Raw genomic sequence first — 26,036 nt, 5'->3', positions numbered from 1 at the left:
TTTTGTCCTATTAGCATTCTGCTAAAATTACTGTATGTCTAATAAGAAAAACAAATTCAAGGTAAGAGATCAATGATTGGCACTATCTCTTTCATGAACTGCTTGTATTTCAATAGAGTTATTCTATGATTTAACCTGAAAGCATAAGGTTGGATTTTAAGGCCCTGAGGCAGATACTGAGCAAAGTAAGGAAAATCTCATTTGTACTAATTTCCCTGCTTTAAATCACCATAAGGCCACTTTCGTTCGGTAAAAAAACATTGCCATCAACTTATCTCATTCAGTATGGTGTTTTGCACAACATGGAAATGGAAGACTAAGAAAAAAAGGATATTTCCAGCCTAAACAGGGGCACAACACATTCATATAGTTATCTGCATGAACACATGAGGAAAGTCAGAGATTAAAGTAACTCATTTTGCCATTTCCTTTCAAAATTGATGCAGTGTGATTTGAATTTCTCTAAGTATGGTAGAAAGACATGGATCATCTTTTATATATGTTTATATCCTAACCCATTGTTTCAGGGATTCTGCCATTTATATTTGTGATTAACTCTAAAGCATCTTTCTACGGGGCTTATTTATGTTTGTATTTTATTTTTTTAGTGTTAAAACTGTTTCGACCAATACATCTTTCTCCAGATGTCACATTGGTCAGCATTGAGGAGGTAAATGGAAACTAATGACGCTCATCAAGTTGATGAGGTGAATGATATGTTGGATCCAGTCACTTAACACTTTCATAAAGTCAATATCAGGGGAAAAACCTAGGCTCTTATTATGGTAAACTGTATTTGTACTGTCAGCATTCTGTGATTTATTACAAACCCGTGGCTAGGATTAGGATATTATAAATGGGGGAAAAATGGAAGGCTCATTAATTTTTTATACCCACAGGTGGAACACATGCAGTGGGCTCATAGAGAACATACTCACCCGGCGTCTGTCTGCAGCCTGCCGTGTAAGCCGGGGGAGAGGAAGAAAACGGTGAAAGGGGTCCCTTGCTGCTGGCACTGTGAACGCTGTGAAGGTTACAACTACCAGGTGGATGAGCTGTCCTGTGAACTTTGCCCTCTGGATCAGAGACCCAACATCAACCGCACAGGCTGCCAGCTTATCCCCATCATCAAATTGGAGTGGCATTCTCCCTGGGCTGTGGTGCCTGTGTTTGTTGCAATATTGGGAATCATCGCCACCACCTTTGTGATAGTGACCTTTGTCCGCTATAATGACACACCTATCGTGAGGGCTTCAGGACGCGAACTTAGTTACGTGCTCCTAACAGGGATTTTTCTCTGTTATTCAATCACCTTTTTAATGATTGCAGCACCAGATACAATCATATGCTCCTTCCGACGAATCTTCCTAGGACTTGGCATGTGTTTCAGCTATGCAGCCCTTCTGACCAAAACAAACCGTATCCATCGAATATTTGAGCAGGGGAAGAAATCTGTCACAGCGCCCAAGTTTATTAGTCCAGCATCTCAGCTGGTGATCACCTTCAGCCTCATCTCCGTCCAGCTCCTTGGAGTGTTTGTCTGGTTTGTTGTGGATCCCCCCCACATCATCATTGACTATGGAGAGCAGCGGACACTAGATCCAGAGAAGGCCAGGGGAGTGCTCAAGTGTGACATTTCTGATCTCTCACTCATTTGTTCACTTGGATACAGTATCCTCTTGATGGTCACTTGTACTGTTTATGCCATTAAAACGAGAGGTGTCCCAGAGACTTTCAACGAAGCCAAACCTATTGGATTTACCATGTATACCACCTGTATCATTTGGTTAGCTTTCATCCCCATCTTTTTTGGTACAGCCCAGTCAGCAGAAAAGGTAAGTGGCAGAAAATGCACTTGACAACTTTTTCCTGGATTGAACATCTTCTTTTAGGATGCTTTTCCTCCTTTTATTTGGTTCACTTATATTCTCTCAAGATGCTTCAGTCTGTGCTATTCTTAGTGTGTGTGTGTGTGTATATATATATATATATCCATCCATCAAGGTCACATTGCTTTGAATTTGTGTTGACAAAGCCTGATTTTCCATGAAAAACACTTTAATGTGTCCTCCTTGGCAAGGTTGAAGATTGACAGGGCTCACATCACTTTCTGAGTCTCCCTTCCCAGCTCTGCTATCTGCTAACATCACTGTTCTTTTCCAAATGTTAATTAAAAGAGGGAGGAAGAAAGGGCAGACATGGTTCGCAGGGGTGAGCTGTCCCTGAGATATGCCACTGCATGACAAATGCCTTCTTTTCTGTTCTAATGTAACTCTGGGATAAAGCCATTGCTTGGTAATTATGATGATTTTAGCCATGGAAGCAGAGTTTATAGTGAAATAATCACACACACATGCAAGCACTGAATGGCTTTGTTCAGTTTGAACCATGTTACTATTTCTTCTCAGTCCCCATTCTTGTTGCTTTTTCATATGTGGAAGTTGATGATGAGGGTAAAAAAAGCAACCATGGACAATTATATAAAGCAGCTTATACATTTTAGAAGGCAAAGATCAATGGACTCCCCCAACGTAATTTCTTTTGTCACTAATCTCTTGTTAATGCTTTCCACATAAAATACTGCTGGTAAAGAATATCTGTATAGGAAGGGAGTGTTTGCTGAGTTGGATGTTGTAGTTCTGTGTACAGAAAAGCAGAGAACCCAGGTGAACTCTGAATTCCACGGTTTCGGTAGTGGGATGGAGGTAAACCAGCTTGAAACACAGGAGAATGCTGTCTTTCTGTAATGACAACCCTTCTGCCCTGACGGGCACGTGAGAGAGTTCTTTCAGAGTGAGGACTTGATTGTTCCATCCTGTGCCACCAGAGATTGTGAGAAAAATGAAACATCTTGGGGTAATTACATTCCCCAGGCTACAGCATTCCAAGGAGGTTCTGCATGACCCAGCAGAAAATCCCAGCAAATTCACAGAAAATTTCCACAACAACGGGACAGAAAGCTCATTAGTATGAGTATTCATCCCTTCCTCAATCAATGTGGCCTTCAACTATTTTTGGACAAATAATGTACTTCAGCAAACTTGCTGCTGAAGAGAATAAACTTCTGATTCTATTAAATATGTTTTTTGAAGGAAAAATATAAAAAATAACCATTTTCTCTCGAACAGTAACACTGCAGAGTTGTAGATGCCCCCTGAGGAGCAGTGATGAAGATGATAAGAAATTCACAGTGAAAGGGACACATGAATATGCCAGAGGGTGGAGGTTGCCCTGTGTTGCTGAGACTGTGGGAGTTGTTCATTCACTTGAAAACCTGGGGGTTATGTGTAATTTTATGGCTATCTATATAGCTATGCCTATGCAGACATGATTGAGTGTGGCTAGCAAAATTCCTTTTTCTTTCTTAGCTTTCTTAAATCAAACTAAATCTAAGAAGCACTCGGAAAGACACATTATAAAATATGTTAATGGATTCGTTTTATATGTATAATATAGTTGAATGTAAAAAAGACTAAAGAAATCAATTAAGAAATGCTAACTCTAGGAATTTTGAGAATATTTTAGAGTCCACAAATTATTTAGTCATGGAAATGTCGAATTCAGATTAGCTCTACATCAACGGCTATCACATTATAAATAACTAAGATTTTGGTACTGAAGTACTTCATAAAATTATGTGTTACCCTAAATCTACATCTGAAAATTTGCTACCTGCTATTCTCTGTCCAAGTTTCTTTTATTATTCAAGACAATACATAAAATTATTGACAAGTCTAGACAACATAGCAAGACCCTATCTCTACAATACTAAAAATAAAAAATTAGCCAGGTATGGTGTCGTGCACCTGCAGTCCTAGCTATTCAGGAGGCTGAGGCAGCAGGGATGGCTTGAGCCCAGGAGCTCAAGGCTGTAGTGAGCTAGGATCATGCCACTGCACTACAGGCTGGGCAGCAGAGTGAGACCTGGTCTCTACCAAAAATCAAAAAAATGCTTGAGAATGTTTACGTTTTCACATTGAGTAAATTATTGACATGAATATTAAAAATGAACAAAACTTGTATGTCTCTACAAGAAGGCTTTAAATATGTTGTATTGACCTTGGAGGGCCAAAGAGCTGGTCAGTCCTCCATTTTCATTTGTATTGTTCAGACAGTCAGCCCCATGTTGTCAGCTTGAAGTGTTTACTACAGCTAGCCAGCGCACACATCCATTAACCCAGCAGCTCCTTATTGAGCATTGTGTCCGTCATTGAGCTAATTATTGAGCCCATGTCAGTCGGCTTCTCTGAGCCTCCTTTGCAAGGCTCAGTCTGGCTCCTAGCTCCTGATGCCTGCCAGCACCAGCAAGGTGCCAGGCTCAAAGTCAGAAAAGGATCAGGCTCAAGGGCAGGAGAAGATGGTGAGGGGTCAGATCTGTGATGAGAAAGCAAACAATAGAACTGTGCATTCTGTGACTGTGCATTGGTGACACCGAATTTACAACTTACGGAAGAGCAAAATGTCTTCCAGTATGCATTTAATTGTTTCTTCTCAGAATAACGTCAGAGAATGCATCGAACCATACTGGTCTCTCTGAAATTACCAGAAGCAAGAATAACAACTTAGTTGAAAAGTTTACACAGATGTTTTGGGAAACGTTTGGGTAAAATCAAGTTATAAAGGGACACTTGTAGCAATTATGAAAACAGACAGCTTTCTGAAGTATCTTTATTCAATGATATATCATTTAACTTCCCCACATTCCTTTGTCCTCTGTTTTTGAAATCAAGATGAATCATTTTTCCCAATAGATTTTAATAACATCATTTGTAAGTACTGCTGAATTCAACTAAATTATGGTATAAAGGCACCTTTTGTTTCCCTATAGAAAAGTGGTGTGAAGGAAGGGTAGACCACTGAGGCATAGCCATACAATAACACAAAGTCATATAATTGTACTGAAAAGAGAAAAAAATTAAAATGTAATTGACTTAACAGTCAGGAGAAGTATCCTTAGGGATGGTAAGGGGCTGTAAGGATGGCAGAAATCTCTAAAACACATATTTTATCATCCTTAATTGGGCTCATAAAATCAAGATAATCAGACAAGGGTTACGACACTGTCAACCTCCAGTGAGCACTGTGCGTCATCTAGAGCATTCGATGGAAACAAAACAAAACACCCTCAAAGTGGAACAGAAAATAAAACTCAAAAAGGCAAGAAAAGAAAAGAAAAGAAAAAACCTCCAATAAATCTCAAACCAGCTTTGCTTGCAGTGACCTCAGGATGCATAGCAGCTTAAGTCAGAAACCTGGGTGTCACCTTAGACTCCACCCTCTACTCACTCCTGTGCCTTTATTTCCTCTTCTCACTTTTAAAAGTCATCGTTCTCAATCTGTGGACAATAAGCAATGTCTGAATGAGTATGTCTCTTAACATACAGCTCTTCTTATAGTCCATTCTCAATAAATGCCTATTCAATGAGTTAATATTAATGATATAATAATATAAAGGCATATTTGTGATTTAAGTTAGACTACAGCACAAAGGGAATCTTCTGTATGCATCTTATTGTAATCTCCATTATAACAATTTTTTTTCTGAAAAAAATGATTTCCCATTTAATGATGGGTCATGTATATTTTTTCCTAAAAATTTGTCATTGTCACTTATTCTCACATAGGGCTACTACATGTTTAAAGAGAAGAACAAGAAAGAATTATTATTGTTGTCCTTTGTTTCATCCATAATTCACAAAGCAAAGGAGAACTGATGCAACTATTGAGATACTTTTGCCATATCACCCCTCTTGTTCTTTTTCTGTATTTATCTACTTTAGGGGCAGAAGAGTGTAGGGCTACACAGGTGGGCCAGTGGAGTAGGAAAGAGCATAAGCTCCTGAACATGAAATCTTGGGTTCAAATCCTGTGTCTGCTAAATCGCTGAGAACACATGGGCAAGTGCCTATGTATCTATAGGTGGTAATGAGTTCCCCCCGGACAATACAAATTCCAATACAAAGCAATGTAAAGCAACCCCCTGCCATCGCACCCAGCCCTGTTCTCGAGCTAGAGAAAACTTGAGTTCATATATTCTGGGGAAAAGCAGGAAGAGGGTCGATTATTTAAAAGAAACATACATACACACACACAACTTCTTTTGTCTCTGTATGGTGTGTTTTTTGTACTAATAGATACCTCATATTTGTTTTGCTGAAAGTTACATGACAGGAGTCATGAAAAGTGTTTCATGCACATAATAGGCAGTGAATAAATGTTGGCTATCATTATCATTAGGCTGTTACCCATGCACTCAGCATAATATTGAGTCTGTAATAGGGTCTTTAAAAACTATTTGTTTAATAACTGAATATATTCAAATGAATAGAGTAGGAGGATGTGATTTGATTTATCCAAGTAATTATCTCAATTTCTTCTGCCAGGTAGACCATAGCTGAGCAGACTCCCAGCTGAACTGAAAGTGTTTTCTTACTTCTTTTTCTTTCTTTCTTTCTTTCTTTCTTTCTTTCTTTTTTTTTTTTTGAGATGGAGTCTTGCTCTGTCTCCAGGCTGGAGTATAGTGGCACTATCTTGGCTCACTGCAACCTCTGCCTCCCAGGTTCAAGTGATTCTCCTGCCTCAGCCTCCCAAGTAACTGGGACTATAGGCACACGCCACCACTCCCAGCTAATGTTTGTATTTTTAGTAGAGATGGAGTTTCATCATGTTGGCCAGGATGATCTCGATCTCTTGACCTCATGATCCACCCATCTCAGCCTCCCAAAATGCTAGGATTACACGCATGAGCCAGTGCACCCAGCCTGAAAGTGTTTTCTGAAACATAGAGCCTTGCCCGAAGAGTAGATCTTACAGATTACAGCAGTTAAAGAGGGCTGTGAGGGAGAGAAGAATCTGGAGCATTTGGAGACAGGACAGAGTTGTTCCTGAGGCATTGTGTACCTGCCTTCAAATATTTAGCAGACGATACTGGAAGAAAAAATAAATATCATCAGAAAGCAGTTGCTGAAATCTTTGTATTATAATTTGAAATGTGAATAACTCTAATAAAAGTTTTGAGAGGTAGTTTGGAGATCAGTAATAAAATTCCTGCTCTAAGGAATAGTCCAGATGAGAAGAGAACAGCCTGAAAATCCTGCGGAAAGAGTGTCAATAACCTGGACAACGATGGAAGAGATTTGCAGAATAGATCAAACCAGAGGAAAGTTTTCAGCCGTACCTTGTCTCCTGACATTTCTCCATTTCCTTAAAGGAGGACAGTAGAAATGATTATCAGTATCCACATTGCATGTTTGCAATAATTAAATATTGCATATAACTATCTTAGGCTACCCGTTGGTAAACTATATACCATTTTCTTTCCCCCCCGCCTTTTTTTTTTTTGAGATGAAGTCTCACTCTGTTGCCCAGGCTGGAGTACAGTGGCGCCATCTTGGCTCACTGCAAACTCTGCCTCCTAGGTTCAAGCGATTCTCTTGCCTCAGCCTCTCAAGTAGCTAGGATTACAAGTATGCACCACCACACCCAGCTAATTTTGTATTTTGTATTTTTAGTAGAGATGGGGTTTCACCATGTTGGCCAGGCTGGTCTCGAACTCCTGACCTTAAGTGATCCACCCGCCTCGGCCTCCCAAAGTGCTGGGATTACAAGCATGAGCCACTGCACCCAGCCAACTATATACCATTTTATTTCCTTGTCAGTTCACAGTCATTTGAAGCAGATCCTTTTGAGCTGTGCCACATTACGGAACTATTTAATGTATTGTGGTCAATTTTTTTGTGGACAAGATCGATTATATGAGACTGTTGCAATCTGCTCTGCAAGGGGGAAGTAAATTTTCAAAAAATTGGAAAAGAAAGCGTGTATGTGGCCTCATTTATGCTCTTAGTTTAAATGATATGCTTGTGAAGATTCAGAGGAAACATGGAATTCTCATGTAGAGCACATGCAGGCAGGACTGCCGAGTAGCTCTCCTAGGGAATGCTGCCTTATATAAGTTTTTGTTTTCATTTTTTTTTCTGATTGTGCTACATATTATTCCTGCAGAAAATTACCAACTTTAACATTTAGAGGAATTCTTTTGAGGGAAGCCATCTTACTTCATAGCACAAAGAAATATTTGCTCAATGAATCTTTTTAGATTACACCTCCTACTTTTGGGGGTTCTGAGGAAGCTGTGGGGCCGAAGATTACTTAATTTAAGTGCTTATTATTAGTGGCATTGTGGTATTTTTACACTCAGTTTTCAGTTGAAATTGAGTTCACAAAGAGTTTGAATTCTCCGCCCAGTTACAACAGTTTATGCAACTAGACCATTAGATACACAGCCTGGGAACTTACAGCTAGAGCTAACACATCGAAATGGTTCAACTTTCTGAATATGATTGAAAAATCCTGAGGCACTAGATTTGATTAAGACTGAAATGTAAATATTTTCAGAGTCATAGTGACCATGACTTTATGTTAAAATGCTTTAGGAGAATATCATGTACACAAACCTAATCTTTTCTATACAGACAGAATCTTAATGACACCCAGGACTGTTGATAATGCAGAATGTAGTGACTGATTTACTTATTATGATTTTGTAGGACATTTTTTATGCTTCAGTAGATGCTTGTATCTCATGGAACATACAGGGTGCCAGGAAGAACAGATTGCAAGCAAACAGTTCCTTTTGGCTGTAACCACATATATATATATATATATATATATATATTTTTATGTTGGGAAATGTAAAAGAAAAATCTAAATGTGGTATCATATGGGTTAGTACCACCTACCTTAAAGTGTAGAAAAAATATTTAACCAAATATTAATATATATTCTGGGCTATCTAAAATAAATTTGAAACAGATTTATTTGAATAATTAAAAGAAATATATAAAAAGAAATTTAATCTGGTTTCTGGTTCAAGATAATGGCTGGCACAAAGACACTTGTATGTCCTCCATCTAAGGTAACAAATGACAAAAATAATGAGATTTAAAAAAAGAAAGAAGACTAAGAGGAAGGGAGAAAGAGAAGGAGAGAGAATGAGAGGAAGCCATTATATTGTTAGAACCAACATTTGGTAAAACTGAGAAAGTCTTGAAAAATAAAAGCCAGTTGGGTCTGATTTATGGAGAAATTCAAAGAAGGGAAGCACAACCCAAGATGCATAAGTGGTTCTTACTATAAAAGTCCCAAATAATTTCCAAACCTAAAGTCAACATAAAGGCCTGCACCAGACATCAGAGTGACCATCAGGGAAATATTTAAAGAACTGCATTTCAGGAGATCTGGACCAGTTGGGCTCCTCCTTACTTCCCCTTTCTGTTCCAACCTTAATGTAGAAAGAGTGCAAGTTAAAGAACTCTAAAGAATGGGAATTATGTGAGGACAGAGGACTTCTGTACATAGAAGGCGCTGAAAGAGAAAGGGCAGCATTGGAAGTGATTTTGTTTCAGATATGACCAGGGGGAACAGGAAATACAGTCCTACATAGGATAAAAATGTAAGTTTCTCAATTCTTAGAACAGGTTTCGCCTGCAGTAAGTTCCAGGCTGCTCGCTTGCCAATATCCATGCATCTTTAAGAGGAGTGAGCCAGGTAAAACAATCACTAAACTCACAAGTTCATAGTCAGCCCTCTCAAACAAAGAAAACAGGCCCCACCAGTGATCTTTGTCATGCAGCCTGGTCCTCCTATTATAATTCTACATCAACAGCTAAGGATGGCAGGATGACTGCAGAAAACCCAGAGCAGAATTTTAAAAGACTAAAAATGAAACAAATAAAACAACATTAACTGACTGAAAAAAAAAATCCCACAGGTAATTCAGGAAATATAAGAAAATGTTTTTTAAAAAACACAGTTTTAACTAGCATTTTAAGAGTGAATCAAGAAAATATGGAACACATACCCATACACACACATGCAAGTGGCCATGGAAAGTATCAGTCAGGGAATAAGAATATTATCCTGGAAATTAAAATTATGAATGTGAAAATAAAGAGCTGAACAGATGTGCTGAAACATAGAACCAGAGCAGAGATCTAGAGGGCAAAACAAAAGTCAGAACCAGAAAGAAAAGTGAAAAAAAAGGAAAATATGAGGAAAAGTGAAGACATGTTGAGCATAAATGCAAGATCCCGATATATATCTAATAAAAATCCTAGAAGAGGAAGCAGAGACAAAGAATGGATGTAATCTAAATACAAAAACAAGACAGAAGGAAGGTTTCACAACCGAAGAAAGAAAATTCTTAAAATTGAAAAAATGGGGCCGGGCGCGGTGGCTCAAGCCTGTAATCCCAGCACTTTGGGAGGCCGAGACGGGCGGATCACGAGGTCAGGAAATCGAGACCATCCTGGCCGACACGGTGAAACCCCGTCTCTACTAAAAAATACAGAAAACTAGCCGGGCGAGGTGGCGGGCGCCTGTAGTCCCAGCTACTCCTCGGGAGGCTGAGGCAGGAGAATGGCGTGAACCTGGGAGGCGGAGCTTGCAGTGAGCTGAGATCCGGCCACTGCACTCCAGCCTGGGCAGCAGAGCGAGACTCCGTCTAAAAAAAAAAAAAAATTGAAAAAATGGAAAGGGTCAAGCATCTTAGTAAATTTTCACTAATTGACAGAAAATTCCAGGAACTTTTAGAAGGGAAGAAAAGAGACCTACAAAGAATGAACATCATATCTCATGTGCCTCCTTGAAGTCTAAACAGAATTGAGCAAAGTCTTTCTTGAGGGAACAGTGTTTTAAGCTTAAAATTGTATAGCCAACCAAACTATCAATCAGTGTTAGGCTAAAAATGTAAATGGCCCAGAAAATCTGGTGCCTACATATCTACCTATGAATTATCCTAGGTTTAACACAACAAAACAAAAAAGGGCATGTCAGATATGAGACGGTAAGGCAGTGGCAATCACATATGATTTAGAAGGATTTTTTTTTTTTTAACTTGAGAAAGGATAAGACCCTGGTGGTGAATATATCCTCTATATATTCATATATATCCATAATCCTTTAAAAGCCAGGATTTAAAAAATTATGCTTACTCCTTTTCTGAAAGTCCAGTTATGCTACTTAAATGAATCTGAACAGAATAATATTTAGTAGCCATAATATAGTAATTGCTTTTTGAATTGGTATTGTATTGTTAGAAGGAATCTAGAAACAAAATAAAGAAGTATTAATTTATCTACTAATGTGAGTAATGTAAATATTATACAAATATTATACAAAGTAATGTAAATATACAAACAAATATACAAATATTATCTAATGTGAGTATTGTAAATATTATACAAACTCTGTAAATTAAAAATAGTAGTATAACTTTAAAAAATTGAGGGGTCTGGCCAGGCATGGTGGCTCATACCTGTAATCCTAGCACTTTGGGAGGCTGAGGCAGGCAGATCGCTGAGGCCAGGAGTTCTAGACCAGCCTGGCCAACCTGGCGATACCCTATCTCTACTAAAAATACAAAAATTAGCCAGGCATGGTGGCAGGTGCCTGTAATCGCACCTACTCTGAAGCCTGAGGCAGGAGAATCACTTGAACCCGGGAGACGGAGGCTGCAGTGAACTGAGATTGTGCCCACTGCACTCCAGCCTGGGTGATAGAGTGAGACTCTGTTTAAAAAAAAAAAAAAAAAAAAAAAAATTGAGAGGTCTGTGAAATGCGACAATAAAGAGGGGACTTGTGCAAACACTAAATCACTTGTCTTTTTCTGTGAGTAGCCAATAGATACAATCTAAAATTGGTAACTCAAGAGAGATGAGTGCATTCTTTACACAACAGGAAAAACAAAACAAAACAAAAAACATTCAAACTCATTAATTCTATAGAATGGGATCAGGAGATGGAAGATTATTCAAGTACAAATCATTGCATACAGAATAATTTAAGTGAAAGTCTCAAGAAAAACTTTTCCAAGGCAACATAAAGGTATGTTTTCATATTAGGGGCTTTTGATATATAATAAATTTTTAAAGAAAAATATTTTAGATGCAGAAATGGATTAATGATTTTGAATTTGCAAAATGACTCAGAATCTTTGGTTGACACAAATCATTTTTGAATGTCCTCTTCTTTAGGTTTAATATAATTGCTAAATAAATACTTTTCAATGGCCAAAATTTAAGTGTTAGCTTATAGCTGGTGATAGCATTTCATCAAAAATATTTATTAAATGTTTGCTTTATGCAAAAACCTTTGTGTGATATTCAGAAAAATGCAAAAATGAGTAAGAAGTCATCAGATTTTTAAGGATCAAGTCAGGGCGATAATACTAAGCGCAGAGGTGACTGGTCAGGGCAGAGTAAGATAATGGAGGTGAAGTTCACAGTATGAGGTCTTGGGACCAGGGATGGTGAACGGACGAAGACAGTCTCCATGAAGGAAGTGGGAATTTAAAAAGGCCTGAAAGAGGGAAAGAAACAGATGCAAACAGCCTTCTAGACAATAGGAACAGTGGGTTTACACTTTCAGAAAAGGGAAAGTCGGGTATTGTTTGTAAAACCTGTGACCAAAAACCTATTTTAAATTTAGGATAGCCACAGGGAGAACTGGGAGGCCGCGTATTCGTTTTTCCCTTGTTAATAGCATACCTTTTCCACTGAAAAAGTATTTTCCAGTGTGGGTGAAAAACTATGTGATTACTATAAAATAAGGATAGTCAGATAATTGGGAGTCATTTTATGAAGGGATTTAAGCCAAGTTGATACTTCATTTGCTAGGGATTTGAGTATATTTAATCTTTTTGATCATGAATATGTTCTCGGTACCATTATATTTTGTGAAATGTCTGCCAGTGGAAAGTCTGAAGAATTGCAGGGGATATGGATAAGAAAAAATAAAACAACAAGTTTGTTGAGGAAATCCAGGCAAGAAATATTGGTGGCTTGACATGTGGCGGTGGAAGTGGAAAGAAGAGGACTCATTTCAAGTTGAATTAGGAACAGAAGACAATGGGAAATGAGATGTTTGCAGTTTATGGCATGTAATTGTGCTTGTAATGTGCAACCTCCTTTGGGACTGCTACAAAGGTTCTACCCAATTGGACTTGAAGGAAGAGCCATAGCTTTCCCTCTAGTCTGGACTAAAAGAGCAAACCATTTTTTAAGTGGCTAATGACTGCATCTAGACAAGCATGGAGAAGAATATTTGGGCTCAAAATAGTGAAAATTGGATAAAAATCAATTTGTGTGGATAAAAGCAAAAGTAAAGATACACAGCATGAATATCTGGTAGATTATGATTTTGAGTAAACAAATCTGCTAAATAATGTGGAAACAAATTTTGATAGTTGAAATAAAAGGCACACTCTTTAGAAATAAAAGCCAATTTACTTTTAAATTGATGCATCAAATTTAAATATATAATCACCAGTTTATTATATAAATTTGAAAGTTAAGTGGATTTTATATTCCAATGTGCTTGGGCAAATTTTAGAGTAATCTTTATTTTTGCTACTTGTCATGGTCATGACCAAATTCACTAAATATTTTTTTCTTTACCACAACTCAGTTTTGTGTAATTTTGAGTGCCTTGCATATAAAATCAGAATTAGTATTTTCAATTATTCTGTTGTTTTTCTTTAAAATCATTTTTAAAAGTAATATATTGAGTCCATAAGGTAATCCGCAGGGTTCTGTATTTTGGCAGTGTTTTGAATCCTGTTAACAGGGACTAGTTTTAAACCAATCAAATAGCATCCACACTAATTATAGGTTTTTGTGGAATTTTAAAAAAGGAATTAAGGTTACCATTTTGAAAATAAAATTAGTTCAAAAATTACAATCAGTTGAATGTTTTCACCTTGGAATTCTAGACTCTCTATGTTATTTGTTAAGTCAAGTGTATCTTGGGAAAAATACCAAGAAATATATTTTCCTTTGTCTGTTGGCTTAAATCCTATAGAATACAGCTTCCTCTATAACCATTTTGAATATATACTAAGACTCAAATTGCACACGCATATGTACTTATAGCTTCTGTAGAAGATTTCATGTTCTCAGATAAGATTAAATGTCATATGTTTCTCCTGGCAACTGTTTTCTCCAAAATCTTCATCTACTCAAATTGAATTGAATTGAAAATAGTATTGGTAGATTGTGAGCCTGTCATAAACCCTTAAAGTGTTTACATCAGCAGGCAGCTTATCCCTGCAGTGCTGTCCTTTCTTCAACAAAACATTTTCCCCATGCTAAAATGTCCAATCAAATAGCAATTTATCAAACACTTGGTTACACTGCCTATTTATTGTTAAAAACCAACAATAACAAGCACAAAATAATTACATTCGAAATGCAAAAGAAGAATATGTGTAGAAGATGGCAAGAAGACTGACAATGAGTAGAGGCAGTCCCTACCATAGGATTATAATGTACATGTCTCCAAAGAAGGCCCTCAAATTACTTATTTCCACCTCTCTTATTATTTTATATAGTTTGTATGTATAGCGCAGGCATAGATTGGTGATTGCTAATGATATGTCCTCATTTTGTATCTTCCCCTCCCCTGCACTCTGGGAAACCACATTGCTTTGAATCTTTTTGTTTCTTTGTCTTCTTTATCTCATCTTCCTTCTGTTCAAGTTGCCCCTGATTTTGGCCTTTCTCCCAGACACTATTCCCTTGACGTTCTCATCATTCACATATCTCCTGCTAGAAAAGCTGCATTCATGCTTTCCTCACTGCTTTCGTAATCTCTGCCCTTCTACATGTTCAAAAATGTGAACTAAAGCAATCCAAAACTGGGATCGGAAAGCAATCCAAATCCCAAGTTGTGAAATTAAACTATGTAAAACCCCAAATGTGTCATATTTAAAATGGTCACTATTCATTGAATGTCTCCCATTGTGCCAAAAACCAGGTAATATTATTTATATTTAAACCATTTTCTTTTCTTAAACTTCTTTTTAGAATAATAAAAACTTCTTTTTAGAAGTTTAGAGAAAAGAAGTTAAACTTCTTTTTAGACTTCTCTTCTTTTTTCCCCTGTTTAGACTCTGTCAACAAATTACAGTGTTTGTTTGAAATTTCTCCTAGATCTATGTTTTTCTTTCTCATTTCCAAGGTCAAATCTCCCTTTGTCCATAGGCCTCAGGCTTAAAACCTACTGTATGTTTTTCTGTTATGCTCAGTGTCTATTTTATTTCCTCCTTTCCATATCAACATTATCTCTGTCTTTCAGAGATCCAGACTTGGAAGTTGACACCAACTTCTCTTCTTTTTACCCTGTTTAGACTCTGTCAACAAATTATAGTGTTTGTTTGAAATTTCTCCTAGATCTATTTTTTTCCTTCTCACTTCCAAGGTCAAGTCTCTAGTTCACAGGGTGAACCCTGTTGAATTGTAAGATGATCTTATTTCAGAAAAAAATTTGCCAGCTACATAAACACTGATCACTGTACTCGAAAGTGACTTCCAGATTTTTGCCATAAAGTTACTGCACAATACTTCTTGTTTGCCACTTCTTTTAGATGAGATCAGGCACGTTCAGGGTGATATGGCCATATACTGCCACTTCTTTTGTAGTTACTCAATCAGTCCATTATTGTTTTAACACCATCACTCTGCTGAATACTAACAGCACTGTTTGAGACAGAAGTGGCCTGCCATCATGGAGCTTGAATTCTGTAGAAAAGACTTTTTTAAAGGGATAATTATAAAATTAGTTACTCAGTAAAAATTGCTATGTGTGCTCTCAATGGTGCTATTAATGGTTCTTAAAGTAAAATTAATTCCTATTGATCATTAGCTCAAATATAAATTTTCCAAACTTTGTCTTTGTTAATACCACTTTCATTTTGTTATACCACTCTTCATTTCAGTGAAACCAATTTTCTTATGAAATCAACTAATCCATGAAATCTTCCCTAACGATTAATACAAGTTCTGAACACATATGTGCTCTATCTGGATGTCCGTTGTTTTACATTTCCAGATTTTTGTTCTGTGTTGTTCTTCAGTTATTTATGCAACTATGGTTGTATTTCCATTCAGTGATTCCTCAGGAACAGATCATTATAATTCTTGTGCATTCTTCCCAACTCTCACTTCTTGCCAGCCCTGCAATCAAAGTGCCTTGCAACTAGTTTTCAAGTACAAGGTTTTTGTTGAAATTGATAAAAAGCAAAGAAAAAAGGACAAACATTTTAAGCCAATTCTGAGTTAATGTGTTCCAAAAAGTGAGTTAAAGTTAAAAGTAAAGGAAATGATTGGCCTGACAGACAAGAAATTGAGATTCTTGTCTCATTAACATCTCTGTGGCCCTGATTAAGGAAGTTATCTTCTCTGAATCTTTGTCCTCTTACCTCAAGTAAGATGAGAACTTGACTAGGTAGTCTCTAAGGGTCTTTTTAATTCTAAGATGCTCTTATTTTAGAAAAAAAAATACCAGCTACATAAGAAATGGTCAACTACTCAGAGGCATGACCTAATTTTTAAGTAAATGCACATGAAGATTATTATGCATATTCAGTGAGGGATGCAAATGAATGCAGGAAGCATTTTAGAAGATAAATGTACTCAAGGTGGATTATTGGTCTCATAAACCTTAATCAAGTACATTCACATCAACATCGCATGATTCAAATGTGTGATCCAGAATCTGAATTACTTTTCCAAAGAGCCCTATGGGATATCTATTGATACCATATGTTTAAGTTTTATGAGCTATCTTAGGCAGAAAGGGGAAAAAGACACTCAGTACTTAGTACTTTACATTAATTTATAAATTTCTTGCTCTCTGTTTGCAAAAATAAAAGTATAGCTCACAGTACACACCTCTCAGTATATCAGATTTTGCTAGTTGAACATTACCTAACTTTTCTGTAGCACATTCTACTCATCATTACTTCTTGTTTGTCATTCAAAATGTTTTCCCTCTTATGGAAATACATAAGCCACAAGCTGGAAGACTGATGTGACCCCAGAAAAGTTAGTGTGTAAAGTCATCTCTTATTAGAAACTGATTTTTTATTTCGCTTCACATTAGTGAGTTCCTTATCCTCTTCTACCACATTTTCCTTATACTGCCAGTTAATATTGTATCATAAATTGCTCTGCCTCAATGGCTAAAAAAGAGGGAAGGACATTGTGTCTACTAAGCAGTGCTGTCATGACAAGTTGTAAAGTGATGGTGACAAGAGCCAGTTCAGTTCCCTTGTATGTCTTTTTCTCTTGACTCTTCCTATGGAACCTAAGAAAAAAACCAATGCTTTAAAGTACTTTTGTAATGGGGGGGGGGGGGAACCTGTAATTTTCTTAAAAGTAAATTTATGATAGTTTAAGACTTAATTCAAATATGAAAACCATATAGGTGACGAGGTCTCTTCCTTTCGTTTAAAATCCTATAGGGCAATCTATCTCAAATAATTATTTGCCTTAGACTTGAAACCTTCAAAACCAGTTGCTTTTCTCCAGAATCTTAATTCCCCAAAAACTTATGGCATTATCCAGGGGCTCTCTGAAGATATTAGTGCAAGTTGAAATAAGTTTTCATTGTTTTGAAAAATAAAGGCCATATTCACAACACACATAATATTTTATATGATCAATTCTAACTGATCACAATGTGTGATAGTTATAAACTTTACACTGTTTAACATAACAACTTGAGCAATTAAATCACATTCAGTTTAATTGCATGGGGGCAGCATGGTATAGTATTTACAAGCATGCATATAGAGACTGGATGCTTAACACAAATTGTGGTTTGAGCATGTATTAAGTGATGTGCCATATATTCCCACTCTAAGCCTCAGCTTGTATGTGTGAAATGAGGATCAAAATAATGTTTAACACACAGAATTGGTTTGAATGTTGAATAAGACTCCTGCTTCTTTTTATTCATCTGTTGGTAATGGTGATGAACGTGAGATGGCCGTTCTTCATTTGCCATGCTGACCAACCTAAATCCCTTTGGCATTCTCTAAACTCTGCTTTTCCCACTTTTGTGCTGATGCATTTGGTCACTTGGGAAATGTTAAGTTTATATTCTTGTTATGTAAACCTGCACTAACTATAGTACCTATAGCACTGTATTCTTTTGGTGTAAAACTGGCTCTAAACAGACACAAAATGGTCCATATTTTCATGTGATTTAATAGAATTGAGCCCAATTATTTAATATCAATTACCAAATTGTTTTGTATTTAAAGTAAAATTATTTTTATGACTGTAACATGACTTTAAGTAGAAAGAGACATGTTATAGCATGATTTGTTTATAAGACTTTTTTTTCTATTCTCCACACTCAAATAACATAGTCTGTCAAGAAATCTTTAAATGTGTGTGTTTTTTAAAAGAATTCATATATTTGCAATATTTGATTAAAAAGCATAAACAATTTATTTTCTGGAGGAAAATAACCATAGTTGTTTGATGTCAGTCAATCAAAAATATGTTTTTGCATTGTGAAATTCACTTTGAGATAATTTTGGAACATATCTTAGATAAAGTAAGATATATACAAGTCACAGTATTTTTCAATTTGATCCACTCATACTATGAATTCCTAAATCATGGCTTATTTCTCAAATTGCCTACCATGCTCTCTTTCTTAGAGTATTACACTAATTTAAACCTGTGCCATGTAATCAGGTATTACACCAAAGGGGTCTCTTTCTTGCTGCTATTCTACCGGAAGCATACTTTCTGTCAGGAAAACATAGATGCTTGCTTGGCTTAATTTCATGCAATAGCAGCATGCTTCTTTCTGATTTCTGTTAGCCAAATATTTATTTTGAGTCATTTAAAATTCTGAAAGAAAACCCTTCTGCTTCTGTTTGAAACCCTTCCAACCAAATCAACCACATTTGTATTTGGGTCTCAGTTCTCCATAAGAGGTCTTACCAGATGATCCCACAAATTCTTTTTCAGTTTTCCAGAAGAACAATGTTCAGAGTTTCCTAGGTTAGGGTTGCTAGACTTATTAAATAGAAATGCAGATGTTACGTTAAATTTTAATTTCAGATAAACAATGGATCATTATTTTGTGTAAATATGTCCTACACAATATTTGTGACATCCTAAAATATAATTATCTGAAATTAAAATGTAACTGGATGTCCTGTATTTTATCCAGCAACTCTATTCTAGGTTGATGAGAGTAGATTGATAAGATGAATCAAAAACAACAAATAAAAAGTGGGAATACTGAAATCCTTGCTATAAGAATTTAACAAAATTCTACAAATATATTTAAGGCACAAAAACATTAATTAATTATGCAAATATTTTTTAAATTACAAGAAAAATATATAAAGTAGACTAGTTTTCCTTGAATAGATGGCATAAAATTCAACAGTTAGTAGTTGTGGTAAGCAGAATAAGGGCTTCCCAAAGATGTGAACATTCTAATCACAGAGCCTGTGAATATAATATATTAAATGTCAAAAAGGAATTAAGATAATAGATGGAATCAAGGCTGCTAATCAACTGACCTTAAAGTAAGGAGGCTATCCTAGATTATCTGGTTGTGTCTCAAATATGGAAGAGGGAGGCAGAAGAGTCAGTAGTGCGACCTGAGAAAGACTCAACTTGCTATTGCTGGCTTTGAAGATGGAAGGGGCCATGAGCCAAGGAATGCAGAAAGCAGCCTCTGAAAGTTGAAAAAGGTAAGAACACAGATTTCCCCGTAAGGCCTCCAAAAGCAATTCAATCTTGCTGCTAATTTGATTTTAGCCAAGTGAGACCCATTTCCAGCTTTTGACTCCAAAACTGCAGGGCAATAACTTTGTGTTGTTTTAGGCTGCTGAGTCTCTGGTAATTTTGTTACAATAGCAATAGGAAACTTATACAATAAGTAAGTACTGTGTACATTATTGCTGTAGATGACTTTCTGTATAATTTTCTACTGTTTTTAGACATGACATATAATTCCTTAAGATTATCTTATAATAATAATGATGATGATTTTAAAAATGTGTTTAATCTTAAACATTTTTCAAAGGATATGAATGTACAATTTGAAACATGGTGTATGAAACTGATATTCTATACATTAAGCATCCTAATTCACATTTGATCACATGCAAAGTAAACGAAGATATATAACTTTGAAGAAAATTTTCAAGCCAATTTCAATTATGATATATGGTGAGATTAAGATAGTCATTGCAAAAACAAAAGAACAAAATCCAAAATATAAGTCAAATAAAAGTTGTATATTTTACATACCCCCCAACACACACATTTATATCAGACACTCATATGATACATATGGGAGACTTTCATATCATAATTTTAAAGAAACAAATAGATTATAAGGATTGTAATATGTAATTATAATAATTTAATAAGTGTACTATTGCTAGTACACTACAAATTGAGTTTGCTAGCTCATTTTTAAACTCTAGAAGGAAATTCATATCAAACATTCAATGTAATACTAAAAAAATTTAGAATCTGGTTGATACAGAAATATTAACCCTTCCAAATAATATTTAGAATTTTAATTAATACAATGAGAATGGCAATGAACAATGCCTAGAGATATACATTTTTCTCTAAAATGTATTATCTAAATATATATTCTTATTCATCTCTGTATACACTTTTTATTTAATTTTATAAGAATTGATCTTTTCTTGGGTATAAAATATTTTAAAGTGATATTCAAAGTTCCTCTTGCCATGTGTTACCTTCCTGTATTCCTGGTCTTAGATAATTTTGCATTCTCTGTCCTCAAGGTGTTGATTAAAAGCTCAGAGAAGGAGAAGAATACACATACTAATACATACTTTGACACAGTTATACAAAAATCATTTCATAAATATTAACCCATTTTTCTGATAGGAAAACTTAGTTTCATGGAATTTGTGAGTTGTAAAACTGGGATTAAAACTCAAGTTTGGTTTTGAAGCCTAATGTCTCCAAAGTCCAAATTGTTTAAGCCATACACACTGCTTCATTTTAAGCATTCACTACAGCTTTATTGAACTAGGCTCCTATAAAACCATACAGAAATTGGATGCATCCTCCTTCATATGGAGTAATATCAGATTTCTTGTTGGTGTCCCAATTGCAAGTCAATGGGAGAAACAAAAACAGATGGACCACAACTCCAGCATCTGCTGACTTGCTGGGGCTATTTAAGTCACTACATGCTCATCTCCACAGGCAGTGGGGTACTTATTTTCCTCATCTCTGTGTTTCCTGTACCCAGCACTGTGCTTGACAATATAATAGGTAAGCAGGACATTTTATTGGAATAAATGAACAAATGCATGATTGCACAAATGAGACTGACTGTTCTTTCTACTTTGTTTCTTTTTAGAATCTGATGATTAAAATTTTGTTCTTGAAACACCTAAAAAGAACTCTGATAAAAAGCTACATGTAAGCAGTTTTCATTGATGAAGAGAGAGTAATTCAGCATTTGGTAGTACACACCTCTGATTATAATCAATTTGGAACAGTATTTAATCTACTTAGACTGATGGAGAATTAATATAGACAAACAGGTCTCTAAGTCCTCCTTCTCTCACTACCCACGTTCTCAGTATTTCTACTCTTTCTTTATTTCATAACCTAAAAAACAGGTTTCACCTGAGTTCAGTCCTACTTACCTAAGGATAAAAGTAAGGAGAAAGGAGAGAGGTGATAATGAAGGGAAATGTACACTGTGTCAACATGATGATAACAGACAGTAGAGTAACCGGAAGTGGGGAATAAGCTGACATTGTGCTGATAGTGTTAGCAAAGACTGGAAAGTGGCTATGTGGACAAGTTTCTTCCGGCTGCATGGTGCAGATTTGCTAGTGCTCCACTGAACTTCCTAAGAAGTGCTGATTTAAGAAATACTAACATTAAGTAGAGCCAGTGATGGAAATGAAAGCTATCCAGTGATGGAAATGAAAGTTTAACTATCCTGAGTTTCACCAACCTTTGGTGAAATATCCATGTAGTGTTTGCTGTTTTTATCACTACACATGCTTGTCCTGGGATTCTTAAAATTTAAAAAAAATACCCAAAGGGTCAGGTAAGAGGACCACACACATTCATTCTAAACAATATGATCTTATGGCAGGTTTTAAAGCATATGGATTCTAGAAATTGTTTCCATGACTCTTTTTTGTTTTTAAAACAAGAGGTTATTTCTTAATTGACAGACTTTGGTACAAAATATTAGACCAATTTTTAAAGACTTATTTTTTAAAGCCTACAAAGAAAATAATTCCATTGTGTGAAACATACAAGAATCCAGAAAATTGGTAATGATAGGAAAACTCTAGGCTTTTTATAATTGACATTTTGAAACAAAAGGATATACTGGCTCTGCCATTTGTAGCTTTTGGTGTTATGGTCTATGAAAATAATGGTCTGTCTTCAATTTATCAAGTCACAGAAAATGAGCTATAATCTGGCTTTTGTTGGTGTCTAATTTTTTTCCTGCCTAAGAGATGGCCCCAGCAATAGCACCTATTTCCAGGGCAGTTCCCTTCCTGATGGAATAAAGATATTTTGGAGTGGAATAAACTCCAGCAGGTGTGGCAATTCCAAGTCATTCATCTCAGTGCTATTCCCAAATCTTTCCAGTCAACCTCGTATGCATGGTTTGGATGGTCAGGATAAACATTTTCTTATTTGATTCTGCTTTTGAAGGAGTGCTGAGGCAGTCTGGAAATGTCGAAAGCCTCTTATACCTGTGTTTTAGCTGTAGATTATGATGTCTGTGGAGTTTGTGTCATAAGCCGTGGGTATCAGGCAGAGCCACAGCCTAGGAGCTGGAGCAGATACTGGATGGTTCAGTTTTATGCCATAGAAGGATTGATGGTATGAGCAATAACGAGGAGGCCACAAGAGGCTGCAGCACCATTTGTTGAGAGGCCAGGTGTTGAGAGTGTGGCTCAGATTGGCATCCGGCACCTTGTTAACCACGTTTTCCTACCAGGAAATATGGATCTCATTTGAATCAACCTGTCATGGAATAATATGGAGGTCTGTACTGAGCCTCTAGGTTATCTGCACAAAGTAGCCACCAGCACAGTTAATAATGGGATTGCCTGGGAACTACCTCTTTCCAGCTATAGCTGAATAGATCAGTTGATCAGGTCAATCTTATTCTCTAACTTCCTCTGGGGAGGTATACAGTGAGTTGAAGACAAAAATGGCCCATTTTCATTCTCTCTGCTGGAGGAGAAGGGAAACAGATCTGAATTGTTATATTTCTCATCCTCCAATACTGGTTATTAATCTATATGCAGAAAATGCCTTTCTTAACTTTTCATTTCTGTAGTTATCAAGATCCTTAATTTTGAGACTCAGCTTCTTATACCGGCTAATTCTCTGCCTTTTCAGGACTTAAAAGTTTGTTTTAACTCAGTCTTCTATGTGTTCAACTTTCCTTTAGATCCAACCCCACATATGATTTTGCCACTCATTTATTTTACTTTTATTTTTTCTTTGGCCTTTTTGGCACTCTTATGGACTTTATAACTCACAACCAAACCCTAGAGATTTCCTATTGGATCTCTCATCACTTTAACACTTAGAGTTTTACCAAGTTGGCTGAAGAATTATTTCCAGAAGTAATCATACATATTTTCCCAACAGTTTTCTAAATTCACATTGGTGCATTCCTTGGCCTTTGTGCCACATTTAAATTCCCACTTTTCCTAGAACTTGATCTGATTAACACACTGTTAACACAGTCATTCATTGAAGCACATGCTCTTCATCTTCTTGATGGTAACTTTCCTATGGTAACTAGCCTTATGATAACTTGTCTCCAGTGAGATAAAATACATAAACCATAGAGTCACCTTCATCACAATTAACCTCAGAGGTAAGAATGATTTGAAAACCACAAGAGGTATATAAAATTGCCATGTTGTCTATAGATTTGTTGAGGATGTTTTTATTCTAAAATTCTCAAGGAGATGTATTGCTGAGATGATATAATTCAAATTAACTTTCCCTCAGTCAAGTCGAAGTTCATTATATGCATCACTCACTCAGCCTCAGCAACTGTTGGAATTTGACATAGGTATAAACCAGAAGTGGTGGGTGATCATACCATAGCTGACCATAATAGACAGCACAGCCCTGAAATTTTCACTGAACTTCCTCTTAGTGAGTCTCTCAATTACGTGAAGACCGTGGGATAGCTGCTACTGGCAGTACTGATCTCCCTACAACCCACTACCTGCTTATAGATATCTCCATAGAGAAAATAAAAAGGCAGACTTCTCAATATATAGATGAGTATGAATTGTAAGAATATCTTCAGATGGTTTCTTACCTGTCTGCTTTACCAACACACTTTGACCGTGGCTATGTAAGAGCCAGGTTTGGAGGATATGGTGCTAATGAGTCCACGGCCACTGGTTAAATCTCCATGTAGCTCTATTGCAAGCCCTCAAGCTAGTTATCTCTAAAGACTGACTTCTAATTTTGGTCGAAATATTTCACAAATGTGTGCCAATGTCACATGGAGGGCAGTGAAGGAATATGTGCAGAGTACAGTGTCAGCACTGAGAGAGCTCTTAAAAGACACTGCATCCAATTACTCAGTAAGAAATGATGCTAACCAATGCATCAGTTCAGATGATGCCTGAACACCCCTGGTAACTAGAAGCTCTTTATATTCCAAGCTAATGTATAACATAGTTGGCAGCAATGACTCTAAGTTGCTCCTTAAGTTAAAATATATCTCTTTTTAAATATACCAAATGGAGCCATAAAAACAATCTAACCCTCTTCCACATGGCAATCAATCAATTCTTTACATATTTGAGGGTAGCAACCATGGTTGTTTGAAATTTATTTTCACTTTAGACATGCTTATTTTCTTCAAAACTCCTTCAAATATTTTTTTTTTCCATTTTAAATGTTCAATAAATTCCTCTTGAAATATTTGACAAGAGTGAAGCAGAGTGTGCCAAGAGATATGGGAATAGCACAGGTCAGTTCTCTCAGGGAACTAGATTAGGTAGATCTCTTAATGAATACTACGATCACATCATCTTTTATTTGGAAGCCATATCAACTCTTAAATCGTATTAGCTCGTTTTTTTTTGTTTGTTTTTTGTTTTTTTGCTAAAACCTATGTGTCTTTAAAGTGTACTTCTGCTGAGCCATGGATAGTGTCCAATGTCATTTGTATGCTTTTTAAAAGCTTATAAAATATTGCTGTATGTTTTAGGGAAGAACTTAGGAAAGTCTGCTTTCTGCCAAAAGAAATGTGCAGCTATACATAAAAAGCATGCTGCAACTTTGTGATCGTGTTAGGAATACCTCATTCATATGCTTCTTCCCAGAGGGGACTCAGTATTGCTACAAGTGCATGTCATCTGGACTTGCAGACATTTACCTTTCTTTCTAACAGACATCATGTGTGCATGTGTGTGTGTATGTGCTTAAAGCTTCCTCTCCTGGTATTGCCAGAGTGACAACCATGGGAATAATTGTCCTATTTTTTCAAAGTCTTATTGGCATCTATGAAGTTCCACTTCTCACCTGTTATCACAATTTTATTTTATTTTTTACCTATGTCCTATGTGTAGAGGTGTCTGAGGTGATTTAGGACTTTTCCTGCCCTTTTCTTCGATGTTTTCTCCTAAATGTCTAGGTACCATGATGAACTGTGCAATTAGATGGTCCTGATTTCAAATTTTCTCTCTACCATTTGCTAGCTCTGAGAATTTTAGCAAGATTTAAATCAATTAAGCCTCATTTTTAAAAATCTGTGTATTGGGGGCAATAATTACCTACCTCAAAGGGATACTGGGGCATTGAATCAGATATCCTTCAAGTGCCTGGGATATAGCAAGCATTCACTGATTTGTAATAATACTTTTATTATTAGTTTGTTATAATGTGCTTTCTACACTGTATTTGTCTTCATAATGTGCTCAATTTGTAATTTATTTCACAACTTACTGTGGGCTTTTATTCTCCATGTTCAATTTAAGTTATTTATGTGCATATCAGCCATTACCTGGACAAATATGTACTTTCTGAATCTCAAAAATAATGACCTTTATCGCCTCAAGTGTCTTTCTGGTGTCATAAGCCACATCCCAGAAATCAAAATTTCACCGTGTGACATTAGCTATGCAGCCAACCATTCTCCTGCAATAATAA

At 36.3% G+C, this 26,036-nt stretch overlaps 1 protein-coding gene across 2 annotated transcripts in view; it reads left to right on the top strand.

The window, feature by feature from the left end:
- Positions 1–26,036, top strand: part of GRM8 (glutamate metabotropic receptor 8) — an 818,800-nt gene that overhangs the window by 717,071 nt on the left and 75,693 nt on the right. For both annotated transcript variants that reach the window (XM_025379129.1, XM_025379130.1), the window contains one exon: positions 900–1,835. In XM_025379129.1, the coding sequence (XP_025234914.1) occupies positions 900–1,835 (936 nt within the window). The remainder of the gene's footprint in view (positions 1–899; positions 1,836–26,036) is intronic.

Source organism: Theropithecus gelada, chromosome 3 (genome assembly GCF_003255815.1).
Source record: "Theropithecus gelada isolate Dixy chromosome 3, Tgel_1.0, whole genome shotgun sequence".
NCBI lineage: Eukaryota > Metazoa > Chordata > Mammalia > Primates > Cercopithecidae > Theropithecus > Theropithecus gelada.
Note: the sequence above shows the minus strand (reverse complement) of the source record. Positions and strands in the feature narration are given on the sequence as shown.